The sequence below is a fragment of the Sceloporus undulatus genome, chromosome 6, assembly GCF_019175285.1.
Source record: "Sceloporus undulatus isolate JIND9_A2432 ecotype Alabama chromosome 6, SceUnd_v1.1, whole genome shotgun sequence".
Lineage (NCBI taxonomy): Eukaryota > Metazoa > Chordata > Lepidosauria > Squamata > Phrynosomatidae > Sceloporus > Sceloporus undulatus.
Genome location: NC_056527.1, coordinates 99310984 through 99333337, shown reverse-complemented (window position 1 = coordinate 99333337; position 22354 = coordinate 99310984). Strand labels below are relative to the sequence as shown.

Below are 22354 nucleotides of genomic sequence, written 5' to 3'. Positions count from 1 at the left end.
AAGAGCAACTTGTATGCAGCTAGATACCTACTGGGTAGAATCATGGTGGAGAGAAGCAAAGAAGGATGACAAGGAGCAATATCACACAGTATTCCTCCTCCAGCAGGCAATAAAGCCAATTCCAGCCTTACAAGATATATTACAACTTGAGATACTGCAGCAGCCCATTCCATGGATGTTCCTTCACTAAACAGATCATTGGTGTGACTTACCTTGAACACAGCATTCCCTGAATTCAACTTCAAGCTGTCTTCGCTAACCAACTCAGATTTCAGAAATCCCCCCCACAGGCAATACTGACCTTCACTGCCAGTCCTCCTTGCTGGGCAGCACCTGGGCCACCCTGTTCAATCACATAGATATTATAATCCTCAGTGGTAGGGCGCTGCATGACTTTGAAAATAGGTGGCTGATTGTCTGATGTCAGGTCCACATCCAACCGCTCCAAACTGACACGGGGCACTTTGCGTATTGTCCCATCTCCATCTTGGCCGCGGGACCTGAGATGTAATCAGAGATGACATTGATGGGGGGGAAAAGAGCTCCTACTACATCAGACTTCCCTTTGTAATGAAGCAATAAATATTTAAGTTAAGAATTTTCTCAAATTTTACATTGAAAGCCAATGGACATCAGACAAAAGCCTGGGACAACTTAACACTGCCCGAGGAGAGAAGCCCACAACTTAAAACACACACACTTAAGCCCTATTCCTTAACACTTATTAAGACAGAACACTTAACAATTCATCAAACATAACACTAACTGTTATAATGCATTGGGCATTATATATGAATAAAGCCTCGCGCTGCATGGTGGGAGAAGACGCGACTCCCCCCCGTCCCTGCCACACAAGGCTTTACCTGCAAGTAAAGCCACTCGGGGCAGGGACAGGGGGAGCTGGCCCTTCTCCCTCTCTGCCACACGAGCCTTTACTTGCAAGTAAAGTTACGCAGGGTTGGAGGGGCACTCATTGGGTGTCACCCCACCTTCTGTGATGTCACCCAGTGCGGTCTGCAGCCTCCTAGTGAAGCTACTGCATGAGGTTGGTTTAGGTCAAAGTCAAGGTATCTGACATGGTGTCTCCTCACAAGCAGATATGAGCAAATCAACAATATTTGATTGCCAGCTTCACCTTCTAGTTTTACATTTGAATGTGACAAGGATAAGTGGAATCAAGTTTTTATTTCCAATTAGTCAAACAATTCATCCATTTTAAACTCCACTATCACCTGCAATCAGAGCATCTTGTTGGATCATTTCTCTTATAGGATCAAAAAAGATGATTAAAATTTATTCTCAAAACACCTGTGTTACTTTATTTGCTAAATCAAGTTTTGTTCCATGCCAGGAAAAAAGTATAACCAACTTTAAAGCTTTTCACTTCATCATTAAAGGTCTCAAAGCTGCCTCTAACACGTCTACTGACAGAGGTAATTAGCTGGACTTTTAGGTTGACTTCTCTCTAAGAGATTTTCGTAGTGGAAAAAGCTCTACAGTCTGCCCTTCCTTTACATGGGGGATCTGTTCAGGACCCTTCCGCGTAAAGGGAATTCTGCCTATGCTCATGCATGAATGGGGCTTGTGCATGCGGCGGGGCATATACACCATTACTCCTTATGGGACATGCCGCCCCTTTTCCCAGTGCGGCTTTCAGCATATGCTGAAAGCCACGTAAGGTGCACCCGCATATGACGCAGTCACACTGTATTTTAACTAAAAGAAATTAGGAGTAGTGGGTGTGCCTATACTTACTAGTAAGCACTTCTCTGGCATACTGAACAGCCCCTAAAGGCCAGTTTAGTCTTACATTCTGCCCAGAAGGCTGAATCCTCTAAAACTTCCTTACTTACTACATACTACTTTCTACTTTCCATACCCTCAAGCTCAATTTCCATTGAAACAAATGGATTCTTAAGATAGTTACTTCTGTGTCCTATACTAGACGGCATATGTATGCAGAAGACAGAACACAAGAATTTGAAAGTAACACTAAGCAAGCAGATATACCATAGAATGGACCCCAAACATCCCAAGAAGCCATGGCACAGCGAAAGAAAATAAACCTTACCTTTTTGTTCCAGATACTTCACCAGAGTATGATCCTTCTGTTATAGCAAGCAGAAATAAGTGTCAAGAGAACACCAGTTGCCCAAATTCTCTTCTTAAAAAATTCTGCAAATCTGTTGTAATCTCTGCCAAGGATCCTCACCCAAAACTAAATCCAGTACTCCTTTCATATAACATACAAGTAAAAGGAATATCTAAAAGCCAGCTTTACCTGGCCTCAAATGTGAATCCCATTGCACACCCTTGCTTTTCCCTTTCAGGTTGCTTACCTACACCAAAGCCATCGCCGATGTCCATTGGCTGTAAGAGAATGGAGCCAACTTAAAAAAAGATGCATATAAAGACATGCTGCTTCCAAATCATTGCACGTCGTCATATATTTACTTGTTAGGGGGCACGTATTAGAGGGTCCAGCTTAACACATATCTCTGCACCACGAGAGAACCAGTACTAGTTTCCATGCACCTCATGCATCTATAGACCCTTGCTTGCCCCGGGTCCTCACCTGTCCAGCAGAAGAGGCACTGGCATCATTGATATAGCAGTCAGGGATGGCCTGCCGCTGGCTGTTGGAAGGCAGCACAGGCTGAAGCAGAGCTCCCTTATTCATTATACTTGTCTGCAGAGACATCTGCTGCACACCCTACATGGGAAAGGTGACCAGGAAGCCTGTAAATGCCCCATTAGCCCCTCCACCACTGTGCCACGCAATCCGAGAAAGTAGACAGACCAAACACCACAGGCTATTGATTCAACAGAGCCAAAAAATCATGCAAGACTGTACAAAGAGCCAGTACCTGAGATGGTGGAACAGAGCCCTGTCTAACAGCCACGCCACCAGAAGCAGCATTGGCCCGCTGTTGGGTCGGCTGGGCATTGGAGGTCACAGGCAAACCACTGCGCTCCGAAACAATCTGACCTAAAAAAAAGAAGGAATCGCCATGTTGGGGTACATCCAGAATAGTGTGCAACATGTACATTTTTACTGTGTGCCATACCAACAGTAACATGGTTATCAGTGCACCTTGTCCTATTTGGAGTTAATTGTGAGAAGAGTAAAAACAACTGAGAAGAAAAGTTTGGCCTTCTTCATTCAAAGTAATTCATGCACAAATGCACTACACAAATCTCTGGAGAACTTTGCTTAGTTCTTTCAAGATTGAACTCTCTAACCTGTGTTTCCAGACAATCTGTCATCTGGGCATTAACCTGGGCAAAGCCTGTTTCACTTCAGCCAGTTTATGGCATAATGTATTTTTAGAACACTTTAAGGCAGACCTGCACAATTTGAGAGTAGGTAGGGGCCAAAATTAAAATTGGCTAAACTTCTTTGGGTTGCAGATAAGTTTTAATTGATGATGATGATTATGATGATTTACTTGTAATAATTAATTAATAATTAAATCTTGGGAGAAAGCTAAGTGGCAAAGGAAGCTTGAACAAGGTGACTAGGTGTCATAACCAGAATAGAGAACAAGGTACCACAACATGTGGGGCATTCAAGAAAAAATGTAGGACATTACAAAATAAAGGTAGAAACAATCTCCACCCCTCACTGGAGAGGAGACGCCAGAAGACACCTGGTGTTGGGCGTGGAGGATTCTGGGGCTTTAAAACCTGCCCTCCCTCCTTGCCAAACCCCCCAATGGAGAGGAGATGCTGGAGGACATTTGGGCAGCATTTTTCTAGACTGCTATAGACTGGATTTGGCTCCCTCCTCAGGAACATCAGGACTAGGGAGACTCAGAGGTAGAGTGGCCTGTTCTAGTCCTAGTATGCTATATGTAATTGGTTGTTATTTTTGCTGCCATTGGAGAGCTAGTGATTGTTTTATTGATAGTTATGTTATGCTTTGACTATCCTGCTATGTTATGTATTTGTAAAATGTTTTGTATAATTATTCAAAATGTTATTTTGCTTCATTATTCTGTAATGCTGAGGGTTATGATTGGGAGGAGGTGGGGGTAAGGGATTTTTTTTTTTTTTTGAAATGTGATTTTATTGTAATTTGCTTTTTATTGTCATTTTCGGTTTTGTAATCCACCTTGATTCCTTCGGGAAAAGGCGGAATATAAATAAATAAATAAATAAATATATTATTATTATTATTATTATTATTATTATTATTATTATTAAACAAAATTTACAAATGTAAATGCACAAAAAACCCTACTGATCCCCTCCAATGCCACTGTATTCCCACCCTCTCAACCACTAAAGCCTCCTCCTTACGTAGTTGGAAAAGTACATCTCATTCCAAAAGATGTATTTGAGCAGTTTGCACTCTGTCTTTCTACAATAATACCTACCAAAACTGAATAATAGTAATAGCATATGGACCATTTAAGTAAAAAAATAGTCCATATTTAAATGCTGATTTAAAAAATCTATCTCTGAGCTCTGAGACGATTGGGGAGATGAGAAAGTGTTGGAAGGGAGGGATTGCCAACATACAGTATTATGTGATGCATTCCAACGTATGTACAATCTGCAACCAGGTAAGTAACCTTGGGGAAGTCGCATTCTCTCAGCCTGAGAAGATGGCAATGGCAAACCTCCTCTGAATAAACTTGCCAAGAAAGCCCTGTGATAAGGACACCTTAAGTCAGAAATGACTTCAAGGCACACAAGAGCAACAAAAACAGTCCACAATTATTTCACAGGTAGTACATGGAAATAGGAGCCAGCATGGTGTACTGGTTTGAGTGTTGGACTACAACTCTGGTTGGCCGGGGTTCAATTCCCTGCTTGGCCATGAAACCCACTGAGTGACCTTGGGCGTATCACATTCTCTCAACCTCAGAGGAAGGCAATGGCAAACCTCCTCTGACAAAATCCTGACAAGAAAAACTCCAGGACAGGTTCACCTTAGGGTCATCATAAGTGAGGAACAACTTGAAGGCACACAGCAACAATAGACATGTGAATTGGGGGGTTTAAAATGCTGGTTCCCACTGCACCCCCCAATCCATGCATGAGGCGGCAATCATGGCAGCTGTAGACCTCCCAGAGCACATTGTGGCCAGCTCCAGAGCCCCCTGAGCAGGACAAGGAGCCCTCAGACAGTCCTGCCCGTGCACTCTCCAGCCTCAAGTGAACTGCTTGGGTTATTTTTTTTTTTGAGATAGCAGTGGCAGCAGGAAACAGTGGTGGAGGAGGCGCAAGCGGAAGCACTGCTCTGTCTTTCCCTTCTCAACCACTGGCCACCCCTCCTCCTTGCCCAGGCAAAACAGACAGACTGCCCTCTGTCTCCCCAGCCAGCTAAAGCAACCTAGCACAGCCCAGAGCCCTTCTTTCCACTGCTTCCTCTCCTTGCCTGTCTCAGCAGCTCCCCCCAGCCAGGACTCCGCTTTCCTGCGTTTCTTACCTCCGTCCCTCCCCTCTCTTCCCTTCCCTTCCGGGAGCAGCTGCACCAGGAAAGGCAACTGTGAGTGGCAAAGAGCACTTGCAACAAGCTCTGCAAGAAGAAGGGGCTCAGTGGAAGCTGAGCCTCCTCAAAGTGGAGGACATTTTGCAATTTTTCCCAGACCCCTAGAGAAAGGTTAAAATGTAGGACTTGTCCTGGAAAAAATAAGTTGTCTGATTACCCTGGCCTTGAGAAACAAGTATTAGCCTTTCCTCCTCCACCACCTGGCTCTTTCCTGTGGGCTGCCTAAAATCCTTTGGCAGACTGCAAGCAGTCTGCGAGCCATATGTTGTGCAGGCCTGCTTTAAGGCATAAAAGTCAGATTTTGCAGAGGAGGGGAGAATGACATCCTAGCTCTGTGTTGGTGAACCCATGGCACGCATGTCATTTCCAGCACACAGCCCAATTCGCCATGGCACAGCAGCCACCAGTGGAAGGGGCTGGGCATGAGGATGCACACTCAGCTTCTTGTCTCGGCCCAGTTTGCCCTGGTACAACAGGGCCACAAGGAGCCAGCTGGAAATCCTGCCCCTCACAACTGGGGTTCTGAGAACTGTAGTTGTTTGCTGTGTGTCTTCCAAGTCATTTCAGCTTATGGCAACCTTAAAGCAAACATATAGGGTTTTCTTGGCAAGGTTTGTTCAGAGGAGGTTTGCGGCGGATGGCATGGGGGAGGAGGATGGTAGGAAGGAGGAGGGAAAGAGGAAGAGAAGGAAGGAAATGACAACAGGGGAGGGGCATGGAGGAGGAGGATGAAGAATGGAGCTGGGTTGCAGGAGGATGAAAAGGGTGTGAGATGGGGGGTGTTACATGCCTTTAAGTTGTTTCTGGTGACCCTACCATGGGGTTTTCTTACCAAGTTTTGAAGAGAGTGTTTATCATTGCTGTCTTCTAAGGCTGAGAGAGAGTGTCTTGCCCAATGTTCTCCCGCAGTGGGTTTCATAGCCCAGCAGGGACTACATTTCTGCAATGTAGATGTGTGCCTTCCATTCTGCCATTTGTCTTCCTCTGAGGCTGAGAGTGTGTTCATTTAATTGTCACATGGCTTCAGCGTAAGCTCGAAGCAGTATATGGCGTGGGCACACTGTATATAAATGCAAATTCATTTAGGCAGTGGGCTGCTTGAGGACACAATGCAAACGTGAATGAGTTTTTCCCCTTAATTTCAGCACAATAGACAAATAAAAGGAACAATTTAAAAATAAGACTCAGTCAAGGATTTGATGTGTCTTGCTCAGTTCTGTAAGTAACAAGCCATTTTAACGTTCATCAGAAAAATACAGCTGAGTACATAATAAAGCGAGAACCAGCATGGTTTAATGGTTTGAGTGTTGGACTATGACTCTGGAGACCTGGGTTCAATTCCCAGCTCGACCATGAAATACACTGGGTGACCTTGGGCAAGTGACATAGTGTCAACCTCAAATGATGGCAATGGCAAAAATACCCTCTGAACAAATCTTGAAAACTTGAAGGCACAAGAATATTTAATATAGATGTAAATAAACCTGATGAACTGAATTTATATTTCTGACTGTTTTTATCTTTTATGTTGTCATATCCTCTATTTTTTTTTTAAATCCTCCATTTTGAACTTGGCTAAGAAAACCCATTCACACTTGCATTGTGTCCTCAAGCAGCCCACTGCCTAACAAGATTGATGTCCTTCTCTCTTAGAAGCTCTGGGTATGAGGCTCATCTGCTGCTGCTGCTGCTTCAAGGGAAACAGGAACTGTGCAGGAAAGATTCCAAAAGGTCCCCCATTTTGAGCATGGCTGAGAAGCATGGATTTACTGTATATATTCATGTACACATCTAGAAATTTTAGTCAAAAATTGACCACAAAATCTTAAGTCGACTTATCCATGCGTCAATGTAAGTACTGTACTTTAACTCTTACAAAAGGAACCATCTCCAGGTAAAAGCCAAGAGTGCAATCTGTCTTGGAAGCACTGACTCTCTTCTATTCTCTCATCCATCAAGCCATTAGTGTGAACGTAAATAGTTTTGCCAACTGGAATTTTATACGTTCTTTGGCGTCGTTTTCCTTTGTTTCATCCTTTAGATCCTTTGTTATATGCCCCTACATTTTACCCTCAACTTTCCCCCCAGGGTCATATCAAAAACCTGCCCTCGACTTATACATAATATCAACTTATAGTCGAGTATATACGGTATATCTACATGGGTGTTTTTAGCTCAGGGTGACCAGACTTGGTCCTCCTCCTTTTCAGGACCCACCCTCCACTTCAACCTTCTGTCCAGGAGAGATTCCAAAACATCCTCCAATTTGAGCAGGGCTGAGAAGGATGGATTTAATATTTGTATGAGTGGCTGTTTTGTTTTGTTTTTGAGCTTTTATTTGGTCAAGTCCTTCATTTTTTCCTTGCATGTTTTCACTCTGGAAGTCCCACCCCCTGGGAGGCCCACCCCAGAAGTCCTGCCTCTGGCGACACCCGGTGCAAGAACACCACTGAGTTTAGGCACTTGGTCTCTAAAAGGTTCGCCATTACTGTCCTAGCTACTCATCTATGTAGGCACACAGCTGAATAATCATTATGTAATACACTGCATGTTCTCCAGAAGAGTAGCCCACCCAGAGCAGTGCAAATCAAAGACTTCATTCCCTATCCATAACAGGAGTGCTTTCAAAATCACACATTCCACTTCTTCATCTCTCACCAAATGTCTCAGCACTCTTGGTCCAGGCGTTTAAATCCCACTGGAATTTCATATCTCCATGGGGCTCCACGGGATCAACAATCATTTTCAGAGCTCTGTGCAGCTGAAAATATATCTAAAGCAGAAGGACAAGGTAAAAGTAGACAGCTCAATTACATATGGAAGAAGCTGCTAAAAATCAGCATGCTGACGTTGTAGCTGGCAAGTCATCTCATTTCTCCATTGCATCTGGGCAGCCAACAGAAACAGGTACTTTGCCTGGGTTCTAAAAGTTGAAGAAAGGGCCCTACCTCTCTGCAAAGCACACAACCTCAGAAAGTTTGAATTGCTTCAATTCAAGTGAATTTGGTGACTAAACAAAGGCAATTATGTAGACGTACCTCATTTCTAACTCACACTAGATTCAACTGATTTAACATTGCTCAGTGAACTTTCAATGAACACTAGGTATTAAGCCGTCTTAGTAGCTCACAGCACCAACACAGTCTCTCTCAAGATAAAGCCAGGATGCTTCACTGAGGGTTCCTGTACTGGATGTAGGCTGGAGTACATGGCCCCTGAGATTCCTTTCAATTCTATTTTCTATGTATCAAAATGATGCAAAGCTTACCAGCTTCTTTGAAAGCAGCAAGGCAGTATTGTTGTCACTCTCCAGAGCCCAGTTCGCAAAGCGTAGGATGTGCTCCTGATGGCGTTGAAGCTTGGTCATTGCCCAGTGCTGCCTTTCCAGCTTCTCCTGCTGGCTCTCAGTGACTTTCTGCAAAATAAAAATAAAAAATATTCTCAACCTTTGAGGAAGCAAATCCTCTTTTCCTTCACAAGTTAGTGCCACAATGTGACTCTGCCCAGTCATACTACATATGGTAATGGCACTAGTATTAATCCTCCACTTGTATCTGTGAAAAAGACTACAGCCAATACTACCTAGACATGGACTTGCAAACTAAGCTAGGCAAAGTGGGGGATAAAACCCCTCAAAAGCAGTCCATGGTGCAAAGAGCCAAGTATTGTTAGGTTCCATTTCTTTTTTCTTTTTTTTTAAAGCAAAACAATATATGCCATGATGAGAATGGCTGCAGATATATAAAATTATCTGAATGCTTCTAATCTTTATATAGAACAAGTAGATGACTCTTTCACTTAATTCTCATCAGCCCTTTTCTCCATGATACACTTATCCACAACCAAAGCTGTCATCTCATGTCTCACCTGTGCATCATTGACCAGAACCCTGGCCCGCTTATTGAGCTCCTTCATGATTTGCAGAATAGACATTTTTACATCCACCTGCACTCGTTTCTGCACATCTGCCACCTGTCGGATCCTGTTAAAGCAACAGTATAAAGATTTCTTAGAAAAGATACACTGGTGTTATGGCCAAAAACATCAGGAATAAGCCCAAAGTGGACATCTCGTATAGGAAGTAAACCTCCTTAATGTAGTATTGGTACTGCTGAAGAGTATATGCCTCCTGAAGTGGCAGAATGAGTAACTGGCTCACTATCTAGACCAGAAAGCAGTGAAACATTGTCTGTGTATTAGGAGCTACAACCAAACAGTTTCTATCTCTAAGGATATGGTAACACCATTAGTGCCTGGAATGTCTGTACAATTGTTTTCATTTGCTTTTCTAATCAGAAAAGTCTATGAACCAAGCCACTTTAGTCTGTATTAAAGATAAGTGTTTGCCTTCCTGCCCTGCATTAACAAGACTTACTCATGGTAGCTGCTGTCCCCAGTCACCACGCCTACAGAACAAGGGGCACTTACGAGGTGCGCACTTCCTTGGTTGACTTTTGAAGATTGGCATTTTTATCTCCCAAGCGCTTGACCAACGAGGCTAGCATCTTGCGTTGGTTCTTCACTGCATCCTCCAAAAACTGATACCTGCAGAATTAAATAGCTTCAATCATCTTCTGCCAGTGCTTTAAAAGAGGTATGCTATATATGCTGGCAATCTAAAAAGCATGCTAACATTCTATCTTGTCAACATCCACTGCCTGGACTGGAAAGGAGAGAGTTATCATTGGATGTAGGAGATGGGTTTGACCACAAATGGCAATCAGTTCTCATATTGTAATTACCAGCCAATTTTAATGAAGGGGGGACTACAGTAGAAACGCTTAATTCTATATCATCATAGGTGGAAAAGATTCCGCCCCCAGGATTGGGTACTCCCTTTTCTCAGAGTTAATCTATCACAGATCACATATACTGGTGGAAAAGGCTTAAAAAGTTGCTGACATGGCTAGAATCAGAAGTAAGAACATTCTCTTCTAATCTTTTGCTTCCTTTTTGCTACATTTCTCTCTCCTTCCCCACCTAGTGCACTGTAGGGAGAGTGAAAGAGCCAAAGACACATAACACAAGCCAAGGAATTCTGGTCTGTGGAAGCAGCCAACATTATTCTGGATTAACAAATTAACAAACATATTTTTAATACAGCCAGAAGAGCTTACTGGTGATCCTTGTGTGCATTCAACTGACAATCTCGGCAGGTTAGAGTGTCACATGTATCACAAAATAGCACCAGCGGTTCATGCTTGTGGACAGGGCAGAAGACAGCTTTCTCTCTCTCCTGAGACTTGGAGGAGCCTAGACAGAAAAGAGGACACTCTGTTAATCCTACAAAGGTAGTCCCCTACACATAAACAGGTACAATAGCAATATTTATAGGTATTTATATCCCACCCTTCAGCCCTAATGGCTCTCAGGGCGGCTTACAATATTATTTTTAATCAGACAGTTCCCTGCCCTCTGGCTTACAATCTAAATGTACAATATAGCATGTACATTTTTATACCACTTATCAGTGAAGTAAGCACTCTCTAAGCCATTTACAATCTGTAAGCAGCACAGGTGGGGAGAAGCTAGCCATTATCTATATTCATTTAGATCAAGGCCAGGCAAGATGGCAACCATCAGATGCTGTAGACTATAACTACCATCAGCCTTAACCAGAATGACCAATAATCAGGCATGATAGAGTCATAGCCACAATATCTGGAAAGCACCGGTCTTTCTATACCGATTTAGTTTAATTCCCATTGTGATGGGATTCAAATGGCTTCACCATTTGTTTTCTTCCTTCCTGTTGGTGATCCAACAAATTCTGGAATGCACAGGATATTGTCTTCTTCTCATACCATTTTGTTCACCCAGTCTTTTTCTTTAAATAAAGCCAATATTTTTCTCCACACACTATATCTATAAGCAGAAAACCCAACAGCTCACCAGGCCCTACTTGGAATGCAGCTGCCTACCTGTGGACCGGACAGTGTGGTCCTTAGTGTATTTCACTCTCTGATGAGCCTCCACACAGGTCTCACAGAGGGGCTCTTGGCACTCCACACAGAAGCTTGTGGCTGGGGCATTATCTTCGCAGCTGGTGCAACACTGATGGAAAAAGTAAAACAGTTAGTAACAAGTCTCCATACCTCAGTTCAACAGGTGGAATTCAGAAACCAAGCAAAGACGCACTGGAACCAAAAGCTTTCCAGGGGCATAGTCCAATTACCTGGTTTGCATCTCTAGCATCTCCAAGAGACTCTGTGCCACCATCCCTCAGAAAGTAGTTCTCCACTATGTCTTTTAGGTAACACTGGTGCTTGCACACAGGACAGTCAACCACTGTGAAGAGAACAATTTGGAAAACATCAGGCAAATCCCTCAACAGCATGGAGCAGAAACTAACCAGCAACTGGCTGTTGACTTTATTCATGCATCTATTTCAAAATATGGCAGTCCTGCAGATGAATGTGGCTATTGTAACACAAAAGCCAGTGCTTCCCAAGTACTCTTCCCTAGGAGTCATGCCTTCTTTCCACCTTTTCATAAAGACATACATCTGTTGTTATTCTTAGACACCTCCTCCTTTTACCCCTAATTTCGGATATTAAATACAGTGCTCCCTTCCGTTCCAGAAACACCCCCCATGTAAGGGGAAAATCATGTATGCTCGCGCCCTATTGAAAATGGGGGACGTGCATGCCATTCATTAGATTCTCCTGCAGCTTCAGAGCATGCTGAAAGCTGTGGAAGTGAAGCCCGCGTATGGCGCAGGCTCACTGTAAATATAAAAAGGAATGTCTGAAACAGGCACGAATGCAGCCCCCAGCATAAGGAAACAGCCATATCATATAAAGAGATCCAGGACCATATTTGGGGATCCAGAAGGCTCAGTAGGCAAGATAACTTCTTTTTACCTTTGGCAACACAGGACAATTGGGCATACTGAAGGCTGGCCCAGTTCCATCAGGGGCTGGCCTGAAGAAAGAGGCTCCTCCCTCCCTAACTGTCATCTTTCGGCCTCTGGGGGAGAGAGTAGGCTGGCCCAACGTCATCAGGGGCTAGCCTGAAGAAAGAAGCCCCTCTCTCCATAATTGTCATCCTTCAGCCTGTGAGGGAGAGAATAGGCTGGCCCAGCTCCATCAGGGCTAACCTGAAGAAGAAGAGCCCTCCCTCCGGTCCATCTGCTTTGGTCCAGGCCTCAGAGGGAGAGAAGAATACTGGACCTGATTCCCTCCCCCCCTCACCATTCCCTTCTCCTTTTGTGTGTGTCTTTTAGATTGTAAGCCTGAGGGCAGGGAACCATCTATTATCCCCTCTGTTGTAAACCGCTCAGATTCCCAGTGATTGAGCGGTATATAAATAAAACTTATTATTATTATTATACTCCATTAGTTTGATCAAGAACTAATCTCCTCTACAGAACATGTTTACTAGTTCTCCTCTTCCTTCCCCATTCTCTTATTCTTTTTTCTGTCATGCTCTTCAGGTTGCAAACACAGTAGGTATGTGCAGATTTACGGAGTACAGTGGTACCCCGGGATACGAATTAATCACGTTACGAAATTTCCGGGATACGAAAAAAATAGATAGGAAAAAACTGTTCCGGGTTACGATATTTTTTTCAGGTTACGAAAAAAATATCGGCGCAAAATTCAAATGCGAAGCACGGCTAGCGGCTTTCCAGCCGCTAGCCGCGCTTCGGAAAAGCCTTTTCGGGTTGCGAAATGTATCGGGTTACGAACGCCGCGGCGGAACGAATTAATTTCGTAACCCGAGGTAGCACTGTATTTCAAAATGCTAGCACCAGCCACAATACTGGGATCAGGCAACTGATCAGTAAAAGCAAGTAATTGTACAAAATAAGATATACATTTTTGGTTGGTTCTAACTTCTGAACCATCATTCAAATAACATGCACTCCAAGAACCATCACAGACAGAACAGCACTACTTTGCTTAATATTTATAGATTTTTTGAACTTTTTTCCACAGTAAACCTACTCTACTAACTCTTAATCTACAGTTTAGCATTACCTCAATATACAGTGAGAGTAAGGAAACAAAAATACATTTTGAACCTTCTAGAGACTACTTGGGTGACTTTTAAACATCTACACTGATGCATGAAATATGGGTCTATCTGCAGGTTAAAATGATTTCCAGCTGACAATGAATTCTCACATGCAGAGAGCAGATTTTAAAAAACACTTACGGACACAGCTCAATTAACAAATATTCTGGCAAAGAGGCTCCCTTTTTACAAAATCTTTCTTCATTTGCCCCATGTTTTTCTTTCTTGTCTAGCTGGGTGTTTTTAGCAGCACTGGCATTAAGGTGATGATGCAGGAGGGTAGGCAAAATAGGTTGCGGCATCATATCTGCAGAAAACAATGCCACAAAGCTTGAGCTAAGAAAGAATGGGGATTCAGTGTAACTGAACTACTGCAGCTGTATATACTTGCCTACAACAGGCAAGATAAACAGCAACTATCTCAAAAAAATCTCTCACAGAGCGTTATGAGTAACAAAACTGAGAGAAAAAGTAGATTAGCTGGCTTCACCAATCACTCCTGGTACGTTTTAAAAAGCACAGATCTGTTGACCAAAATGGAAACCATAAGAGAAGTTGAGGACAGTGACTGCATTTTGGAGGAAGCCTTCAGATCTCTGGAAGGTTCAAAATGTTTTTGTTTACTTATGCAAGGCTTATCTGACATGACTGTTTCATTTTACATGTGCATATTGCCAGTTATGAATAAAAGGTTAATTGAAACATACTCAACTGCTAACTTCTTCTTGGTGCAAGAACATATTCCTATTCTTTCCACGTTATGTCTATCTATGGTACCACATTTCCTATTTAAAAAATAATGCCCTGGAAATTTCTACTTTGTTAATTAGGTATACCTGTATTAGTTTCCCAAGTTATTTAGCCAATATAGCTAGTCTTTTAGATACAGCATTAACTCAACAAGGCATTTACATCTCTAAGGAATGGCAGAAATATATAAACAGCAAAAGATCTGTACTGATATCTATACAAACGCTGCACCTAATGCCCTCAGGGTATTGCTGGACTGCAACTTCCATCAAACATCATCATGGAAGCTCCATTTAAAACAGCGCCGGGGTTTTTTCGTAACCCGAAAAAACCTTCGTAAGCCGAAACAATAAATCCCTATGGGATTTTTTCGTATCCCGAAAAATTCGTAAGCTGGGTAATTCGTATCCCGAGGTACCACTGTATACTGAAAGCCACGCTGGAAGAGTCTGCCGCGCACCCCGGAAGAAGTAATCGAGTGCGTGCCCACAGCATGCAAGCCCCATTATTTCCTATGGGGCTTCAGCATATGCTTATTTCCTCTTATGTGGAGGGATCCAGAATGGATCCCCGTGTAAGGGGAGGGCGCACTGTACATTAAAAAAAAAATCCACCAAACAAGGACTCCTCTTTTGCAATCCAGTATGTATTCATTCCTGTGAGGCCACAGGCCTTTTTGTGGGCAAAGGAGACAAGAAGTCTCCATGTTTTTGCGTCAGAAACATTTTGGTAGGTGTTGAGGTAAAACATGCCAATTTGGTCCAAATTTGAGAAGAAAAAAACTGTAATATTTCAAATCTTTCTTTTGCTTTTACTGCTTATCTTGAGCATCCAGTTTCCATCTTTGTGCCCATTAGACTTTATTACTCTTTCGCATGGCTTTATATCTTCTTGACAGCCCTTTGATGAGGACTGGATTGGACTGGACTTCCCAGATTAAGGCACCTGCTGGCTATCAGTCTTCAGGCCTTGTCACTTCTTCCCTAATGTTTTATTTCCAATGCATTTTGTTTTACCTTACTTCCTTTAATTCTGGAAGACTCAAGTACAAGACCAAAAAATGCAGCAGTGTGAAACAATGGCCCTGAGCCAAGCATGACATCATTCCTCCACCAAGATAGCAGAGGCTGAATCTGAATGAAACAGCCTTTGTGGAACAGGAAGATTTCTTTGAGCAGGCAAACTGCACATTTCTTATCTTAGACATATGCAGTACAGCTAGACTGAGCACTACTAGCCTATTACTAGATTAAGGAGAAAGGTTTATAAGGATCAATTTTACTGCAGACAAACCAAGCCATATTGCTTTCATAGTTCCAAGTCCTGCAAGAAGAGTACACAATGAGTTGCCAGACACCAGAGTCCCAGGGTTAAGAGACTATAATCTTATGCATGCAAGTAGCATAGGAGTCAAGTAGTTATTGAAAATTAAATTTGCTAATTCTTAATCTGAAATGGATGTAAGCAAAATATAAACTATGTAAGAAGCCAGCTGCCACAATGAAATTGCACATAGGTTTGAAAAATAGGAACAGTACTACGTTAGCTTTACTGTGGCTGGTTATATTCCTCCATAGACAGACATGCAAAAATTTACTTTAGGAAACTCAGCTAAGTGGCTCAAACCTACTGATATTGTTTTCCCCTTCAAATGACTAACAGGAGATTTACTTTGGGGAAGTTAAGTTGCAATCACTAGTCTCCCAGTCAGATTTCCAATTTCATTGTTTCTGGATTTTGTTTTATTTTGTTTAAATGGTTGCCAATGGAAGATCACTCCTGAGTCTTTTGTACAGTTTTTATAGCAGTTGAAGGAAGTTGTAAAACCTGCAAAAGATATCCCTTCCCCTGCCTTCTGCTAAATTCTTAATCCTGTTCTCATTTGCTTTACAAAGCAATGGTATGTGCAAAGATGGGGGAGGGATCCTTATCTCCTCTCTCCACAGCTTTCAACCATCATCAGTCTTTACTTCCTGAAAGGAGCATCAATTTGCCCTTGAGCTACTGGCAGAAAAAAGCAGGAAGGAAACTCACATACTATTCCTAAACAAAATGCCCTACTTTACAGAATGTTCCACTAAATGTGGTTTCTTCCTATGAGCAAAGGTATGTATTTTAGAGGGAAGGGGAAAAAATGGCTTATTTGTCAAAAATACTAAGAACCTGTTCATAAAAGCCAGTAAAATATGTCCAGTCCTCCACTATAAACAGTGCAGTAGTTGGTTTTAAAGTTATTGTTATCTATTTTATATAAGCTGTTTGTAAAAACACTGCCCCTGAAAAGTGACCTAAAATGCCCATGCAACCATAAGAGCAGTTACACATGCCTTGTATCCATCCTGCTTTGCTGTCTAATACAAATACACAGAAATTTATAAACACATAATGTACATTACCACTTTAGAGAGTGAAATCTGGTCTACAATACAACACAATCCAAGTCTGTGACAATAGGTAGGACTTTTGAATGTTGCCACTTGGGGGAATAAATCTATGACTTAATATATTACTTCTGGATCCTCTAGCCTTTTTAGTCCTGACTTTAGTCCTTTTTAGCTTACTCTTTGCAGGGAATTATTCACATAGGGGATAATTCAGAAATGAAATACTCTTTACAGGTTAAGTTGGTACAATCCATTCTACTAGATTTCTATCATCAGAGACTGCCACACAATTCACTGCAGACCTAGGTACTGTATCTGACCATGGCTGGCAAGTTAAGAACAGAAAGACTGGCCACCTCAAGTCTCTTGGTCCAAAGGAATCTGATTCTGCCTATTTGCACACTCAAGTCCAACATGCTATATCTTACATCACACTTGCAGTAAGCATAAAAAGCCCTGTCAGTCAGCAGTATTAATTCTAGGAAGGGCTAATATCTACACTGTAGAAATAATGCAATTTGACACCCACTTTTAACTGTCATGGCTCAGTCCTGCAGAATCCTGGGATCTGTAATATTTTGAGGCACCAAACTGCTGACAGACCAGGCTGAATATCTCAGCAAACTACAAAGCCCATTATTCCACAGAATGGAGCCATGGTAGTTAAAGTAGTATCAAATTGCTTTATTTCTGCAGTTTGGAAGAGCTGCAAGACTGCCAAATATTTTATAGCCAGCTCACAACCACAGAACATGTAGTAAAATTTGAGGCTCAAACAGATTTCAAACTAGTTCTTAGCCCAGTATGAGCTACTATGCTGGGGTGAGGAACACATCTTCCAACTGTTGCTGGAAAAGAAATCCAGTTTAGCAAATAGAAAGGGAAGATATAAGCTGTGGTCCCCAAAACATCTGGCTGCTAAACCATACGATTTCTATTTGTTTTGCCTTTTATGGATGACATACAACCAGTAACTTGTACAACTCTTTGGATTCCCTGCAGCAACCAGTAAGTTAGGTAGCACTGCAAACAAAACCATTACACATTATCCATGAAAATTATCCCAAGGAGTAGAGTCTAATGTCTAAAACACATTGCAGATATAATCCAGTTTGAGGGCACTTAAAACTGTCCTGGATCAATGCTATTCTGGAAACCAGTTTTGTAAAACATTTATTTAGCCCTTCTCTGTTGGAGCTCTGGTGTCACGATAAACTACAATTCCCATGATTCCCTAGCACTGAGCAAGGACAAAAACGGTTTCTAACTGGATTATTTCCGCACTATGTGTTGGACCTAACTCTCAGAATCTCCCCTTCACAGGGATCTCATTCAATCATCCCCTTTCACACTACTTGTTCTTTCCCAATCAGTTCACCAGTGAATTAACTGTGGGGAGGAGCAAGATTTAAGATTCATTTTTCAGTCCTCGGCCATGAGGCTTATCTCCTTAAACAGCAGTATGTGCATCTATGTGAAAAGGTGTTGTGGTTTCCCCCTATAATACCACTTTTACTTTGGTTCTCAACACTGGTAGCACTTAGTCATCAACCTCATCAGCCACTATTGCACCAGGATTTTATTCAAGTTACTGATGAGGCAATTTTGCAGTGAGTAAAGGGAATCTACCTCAACAACTAGCCTGCCTTTCCAGGCAATTCCTTCACAAGCATTTCCAAACAAAAAAACCCTCACTGACAAATGGGAACAGATTTATTCATTTATTTCACTGGATTTCTATACCACCATTCCCCCAGAAAGGGATCCAAGGTGGCTCACAGATAAAATTGCTTTAAAACTTCACAGTTCCAGACCCTGCTGCATAAGGGAAAAAATGTGTAAATTCAAGCCCCATTAGATTAGTGGGGCTTGTTCCCGCTGCGCACGCCTGGCACACCGATGGGGCACACACCCCATAGCTTCTTCCAGAGCGCGGGAGAAGTCTTTCTGGCGCGGCTTCCAGCATATGCTGGAAGCCACGTATGGCGTACCCACATATGATGCTGGCGTGCTGTATTTTTTTGCTGTAACAATTAAAATCATCAACTGAGTAATTAACTGCATTGGAAGATAGCAAGAAATAGTCTGCCCTTGCCTTACGTGGCAGATCCATTCCAGATCCCCCCCCCCCGCAAGGCAAAAAGTGTGCATGCTGGAGGTCCATCAGATATAATGGGGCTCATGCATGTTGTGTGGCTGTGTGTGTGTGCCACAGGCACGTGTGCGCCATTTGCCAATCCTCCCAGCGGCTTCCATGTAAGCTGGGAGCCACCTATAGCGAGCCCACGTATGGCACAGGCTCACTGTATAAGAAATGCTCAAGAGCATGCTGAGAATTATTTGAGGCCAATCTGTATTTGTAGCTCTCTCTTGTTTCCATCTTTAAATTATGGCTTTAAAACAAATGACTTGGTGACCCTATTTCTATATTTGCATTTATTCAGCACTGAAATGCAAATATACAAGTAACAGGATCAGCAAGTCAAGCCATTCCTCTTTGTCAAGATATTTTTTGGAAACAGATACAGCTGTAAACAGAACAAGATCTAGAGAAGAACTAAGATGTTGAAAACTATACTAAATGGTATATTTGATGTAGAGAAGCAACACCAAAATGTTTTGTTTTGTTGTGCTTTTTCTTTATTTTTTGTTTCATTTAGTTCAATTTTGTTTGGAATGTGGTGGTGTTTATTGTTTGTCAGATTAGTGTAAGATGAAATAAAAGTTGACTTTAAAACTTATTTTCAAAGCAGTACTACAAATGTTCATTGACTGCTGCTTCAAACACAATCTAATGGCATTTAGATCTTAAGCACACTGCTTTTAATAAGGATGGATTAGGAGCAAACAGCACTTATGCATTTCTAAAGTAGGATGCAGAGCATCCAAACCATTTGCACCCTGGGAAATCACTGAAATAGCACTCTCCTTCTTGTATACAATCCTGAGAGGACTCTGCAGAAAACAGGCCCACAACAGTATAACATTATCGCTTTTAAACATTATCACTTTTACCCCCCTCACACAGGATTGTTAGCAGCACAGGATACTCATAAATAACCTCTACAAGGAAAAGGTTGCTAACTCCCCCCCCCCCCAAAAAATAAATAAACAGGGACTAAATTTATTTTTCTACTTTGGTTAAGCAGCCCAACATTGGCTTAACCTTTTATTTTCACCTTACTTCTGCTTAATGTTGGCTAACATCTTGTAAACATTTTCGAGGCAGCTAGTCAAAATGAGTTTAATAGAACTGAAATCTCACAGGCACAGCACTTGCATGCAGCCTAGAAAGCTGGCCCTGTGAAATAGCACTGACCTAGGAGTTTCTTGAGATGCAAAAATCATGGATCAGCTCTAGTTTCAAGGACAGCACCAGAAATAGGAGTTAAAACCCATTAACATTTCCCCCTTCGAATCGCACTTAGAAATGTAATCAAGATAATAACTCAAGGCAGGTCTGGAAGAGTTAAAAATTCTTAATTTCGTGGAAATCTCTAGAAAGTGCTTAAGTTTTTTCAGTGACTTACCAAGTTGTGGGGCCCTAAAACCAAAGCTTGAGGGGGGAAACGGACTACAAACTCATAATTCCTGAAACCTGAGGGATTCTGGGAGCTAGAGTCTAAAATAGTAACCTTTACAAGCACACCATCCACCTTGTGTCATCCCTTAATTACCACCCTCAATAACAATTGGTTTTCTAAACTGTTTGCATAGTGCAATCCCATGTGAATTTACTCAGGTATAAATCTTATCATGTTACATGAACTTGATCATGAATAATAAGATTTGAGACTGTAGCTTAAGGCTCTCTGAGCAGATTTGCACACCCTCATCTCTTGGTACTTGATTCAGTACCAATCATGCTCCATTGAACACAGTGGAGTTTACATCAAATTGCTGAGAACGTGTTTCCCTTATTGCCTGGTCTGGCCAGTGAGCTACATGTGACCCTTCAGATCCTGCTGGACTACAATTCCCATTAGCCACGACCAGGCTAGCCAATAGTGACATGACAGATGCTAGGAAGAGCAATCTATCCAGTCTCATTCCTAATTTACGATCTAGTCAATGGTTTGTAAATTGGGCTATGACTTGGGAAATACAGAATCTGAGCCATAATGCCACAGTGGGTGATGATGGACCATTTGCCCCGCTCTCTCTTTGCCTTACCTACTTCATGTGGTTCTTGAGGATGGAACTGGCAAGGAAGACATGTACTCCCTGGTGAGGTTCAATGGTGATAAACATAAGCAATAAATACATAATTTGAAGTTGCTGCATCCAGCACCACTTCGCATAATGAGAGGGTTAATCAATGCAGATGTAGCTCCCTGGAGTCAGTTATATCATTATACAGTTGGCCTTCCACATTTGTGGCTTTGACTTTTGTGTATTTGGTTATCCACAGATTTAACTGGTATTTTCTGTCTAGGTCCTCCAACATTACTCTGCTGGATGCTGACCAGAGTCATACGGGAAGACCTAGAGATTCCTAGAGAAACCATTCCTGTAGGCATTTCTAGATGCTCCAGTGTCATTCTACCATTTCAAGCTGGCCCTCCACAAGTGCAGCTTTGACTTCTGAGGATTTCATTGGTATGCTCTCTGGAGGTCCTCCAGCAAGACTCTGCCAGATGGTCACCACAGAGTCATGCTGGAGTAGGTAATGATTCCTAGAGAAAACATGATTCTGTGGTCAAGTATGATTCTATGGTCACATTCTAGCTAATGCTGACCATAGAGTTCCCCAGAGAGGGGCTCTCAGATTTAAACATGTGGGTTATATATATTTTTTAGATTAGCCCTTTCTTCCACTTTTATGGGGAGCCCTGTGCCTCCAAAGCAGTGTTATGGTTCCACTTTAACTCTCATGGGCCCCATCCTACGGAATCCTGAGATCTGCAGTTCAAGGAGTAAGAACCAGGTGACCAGATGTCCTAACTGCCAAGGAGGACAAGGCACCGCAAAATGTAGGACCATTGAGAAAAATCTAGGGCATAACTAAATGAAACCTTTAAATATTCCTCAGAGTGTGGTGGCGCCTCCTTCTTTGGAGGCCTTTAAACAAAGGCTAGATGGCTATCTGCTGGGAGGGGGGTGCTTTGTGTATTCCTGCATGGCAGAATGGGGTTGGACTGGATGGCCCTTGCGGTCTCTCTTCCAACTCTATGATGCTATGGCACTTTCATTAATTCATTCAGTTTTTATACCCGCCTCTTCTGCCAGGGAGGGATGGGGATCTTGGGATTGTTAATGCATTTCTCTTTTAACTGTATCTTGTTTGACTGCTGTAATCCCCTTGGATTCCTCAAGATTAAGCGGAATACAAATAATTATGATTAATCAGACTATTCCCTGCCTCAGGCTGAGGGCAGGGGATCAACTCTGGAAATGTAGGGCATGTCCTGGAAAAGGGAAATGAGTAAGAAGAGAAGCCAGCCTGGCCAAAACCACCAACCCCAGGATGGCGTGGCCCAAAGGGCACCATAGAGTTCTTAACTCTGTGGCGTGAGGATGGCACTGGCAAGGAAGGCTCTTTGTGTTTTGTAGGACTGTTAAGTGAACACATGGGCCTCGCTGAGGAAAAGACGGAATAAAGACCAGCTAGACTGCAGAGGTCCCCAAACTGTGCCCTTTAAGAAGCCTCAGCCACGTTGGCCAATAAGCCCGGGATCGTGGGAGCAGAAGTCCAAACCTC

The 22354-nt window shown here is 42.5% G+C and overlaps 1 protein-coding gene across 2 annotated transcripts in view; it reads right to left on the bottom strand.

The window, feature by feature from the left end:
* The window catches only part of TRIM28 (tripartite motif containing 28), a 29532-nt gene that overhangs the window by 5640 nt on the left and 1538 nt on the right, over positions 1-22354 (bottom strand). Inside the window, exons 2-13 of one of the 2 annotated variants that reach the window (XM_042473377.1) lie at positions 11676-11788; positions 11422-11554; positions 10618-10753; positions 9929-10045; positions 9368-9482; positions 8769-8915; positions 8159-8273; positions 2868-2989; positions 2576-2713; positions 2340-2370; positions 2072-2108; positions 302-500 (exon numbers count right to left, since the gene is read on the bottom strand). In XM_042473377.1, coding sequence (XP_042329311.1) covers positions 302-500; positions 2072-2108; positions 2340-2370; positions 2576-2713; positions 2868-2989; positions 8159-8273; positions 8769-8915; positions 9368-9482; positions 9929-10045; positions 10618-10753; positions 11422-11554; positions 11676-11788 — 1403 coding nt within the window. The remainder of the gene's footprint in view (positions 1-301; positions 501-2071; positions 2109-2339; positions 2371-2575; positions 2714-2867; positions 2990-8158; positions 8274-8768; positions 8916-9367; positions 9483-9928; positions 10046-10617; positions 10754-11421; positions 11555-11675; positions 11789-22354) is intronic. The other variant, XM_042473378.1, reaches the window with a different exon arrangement.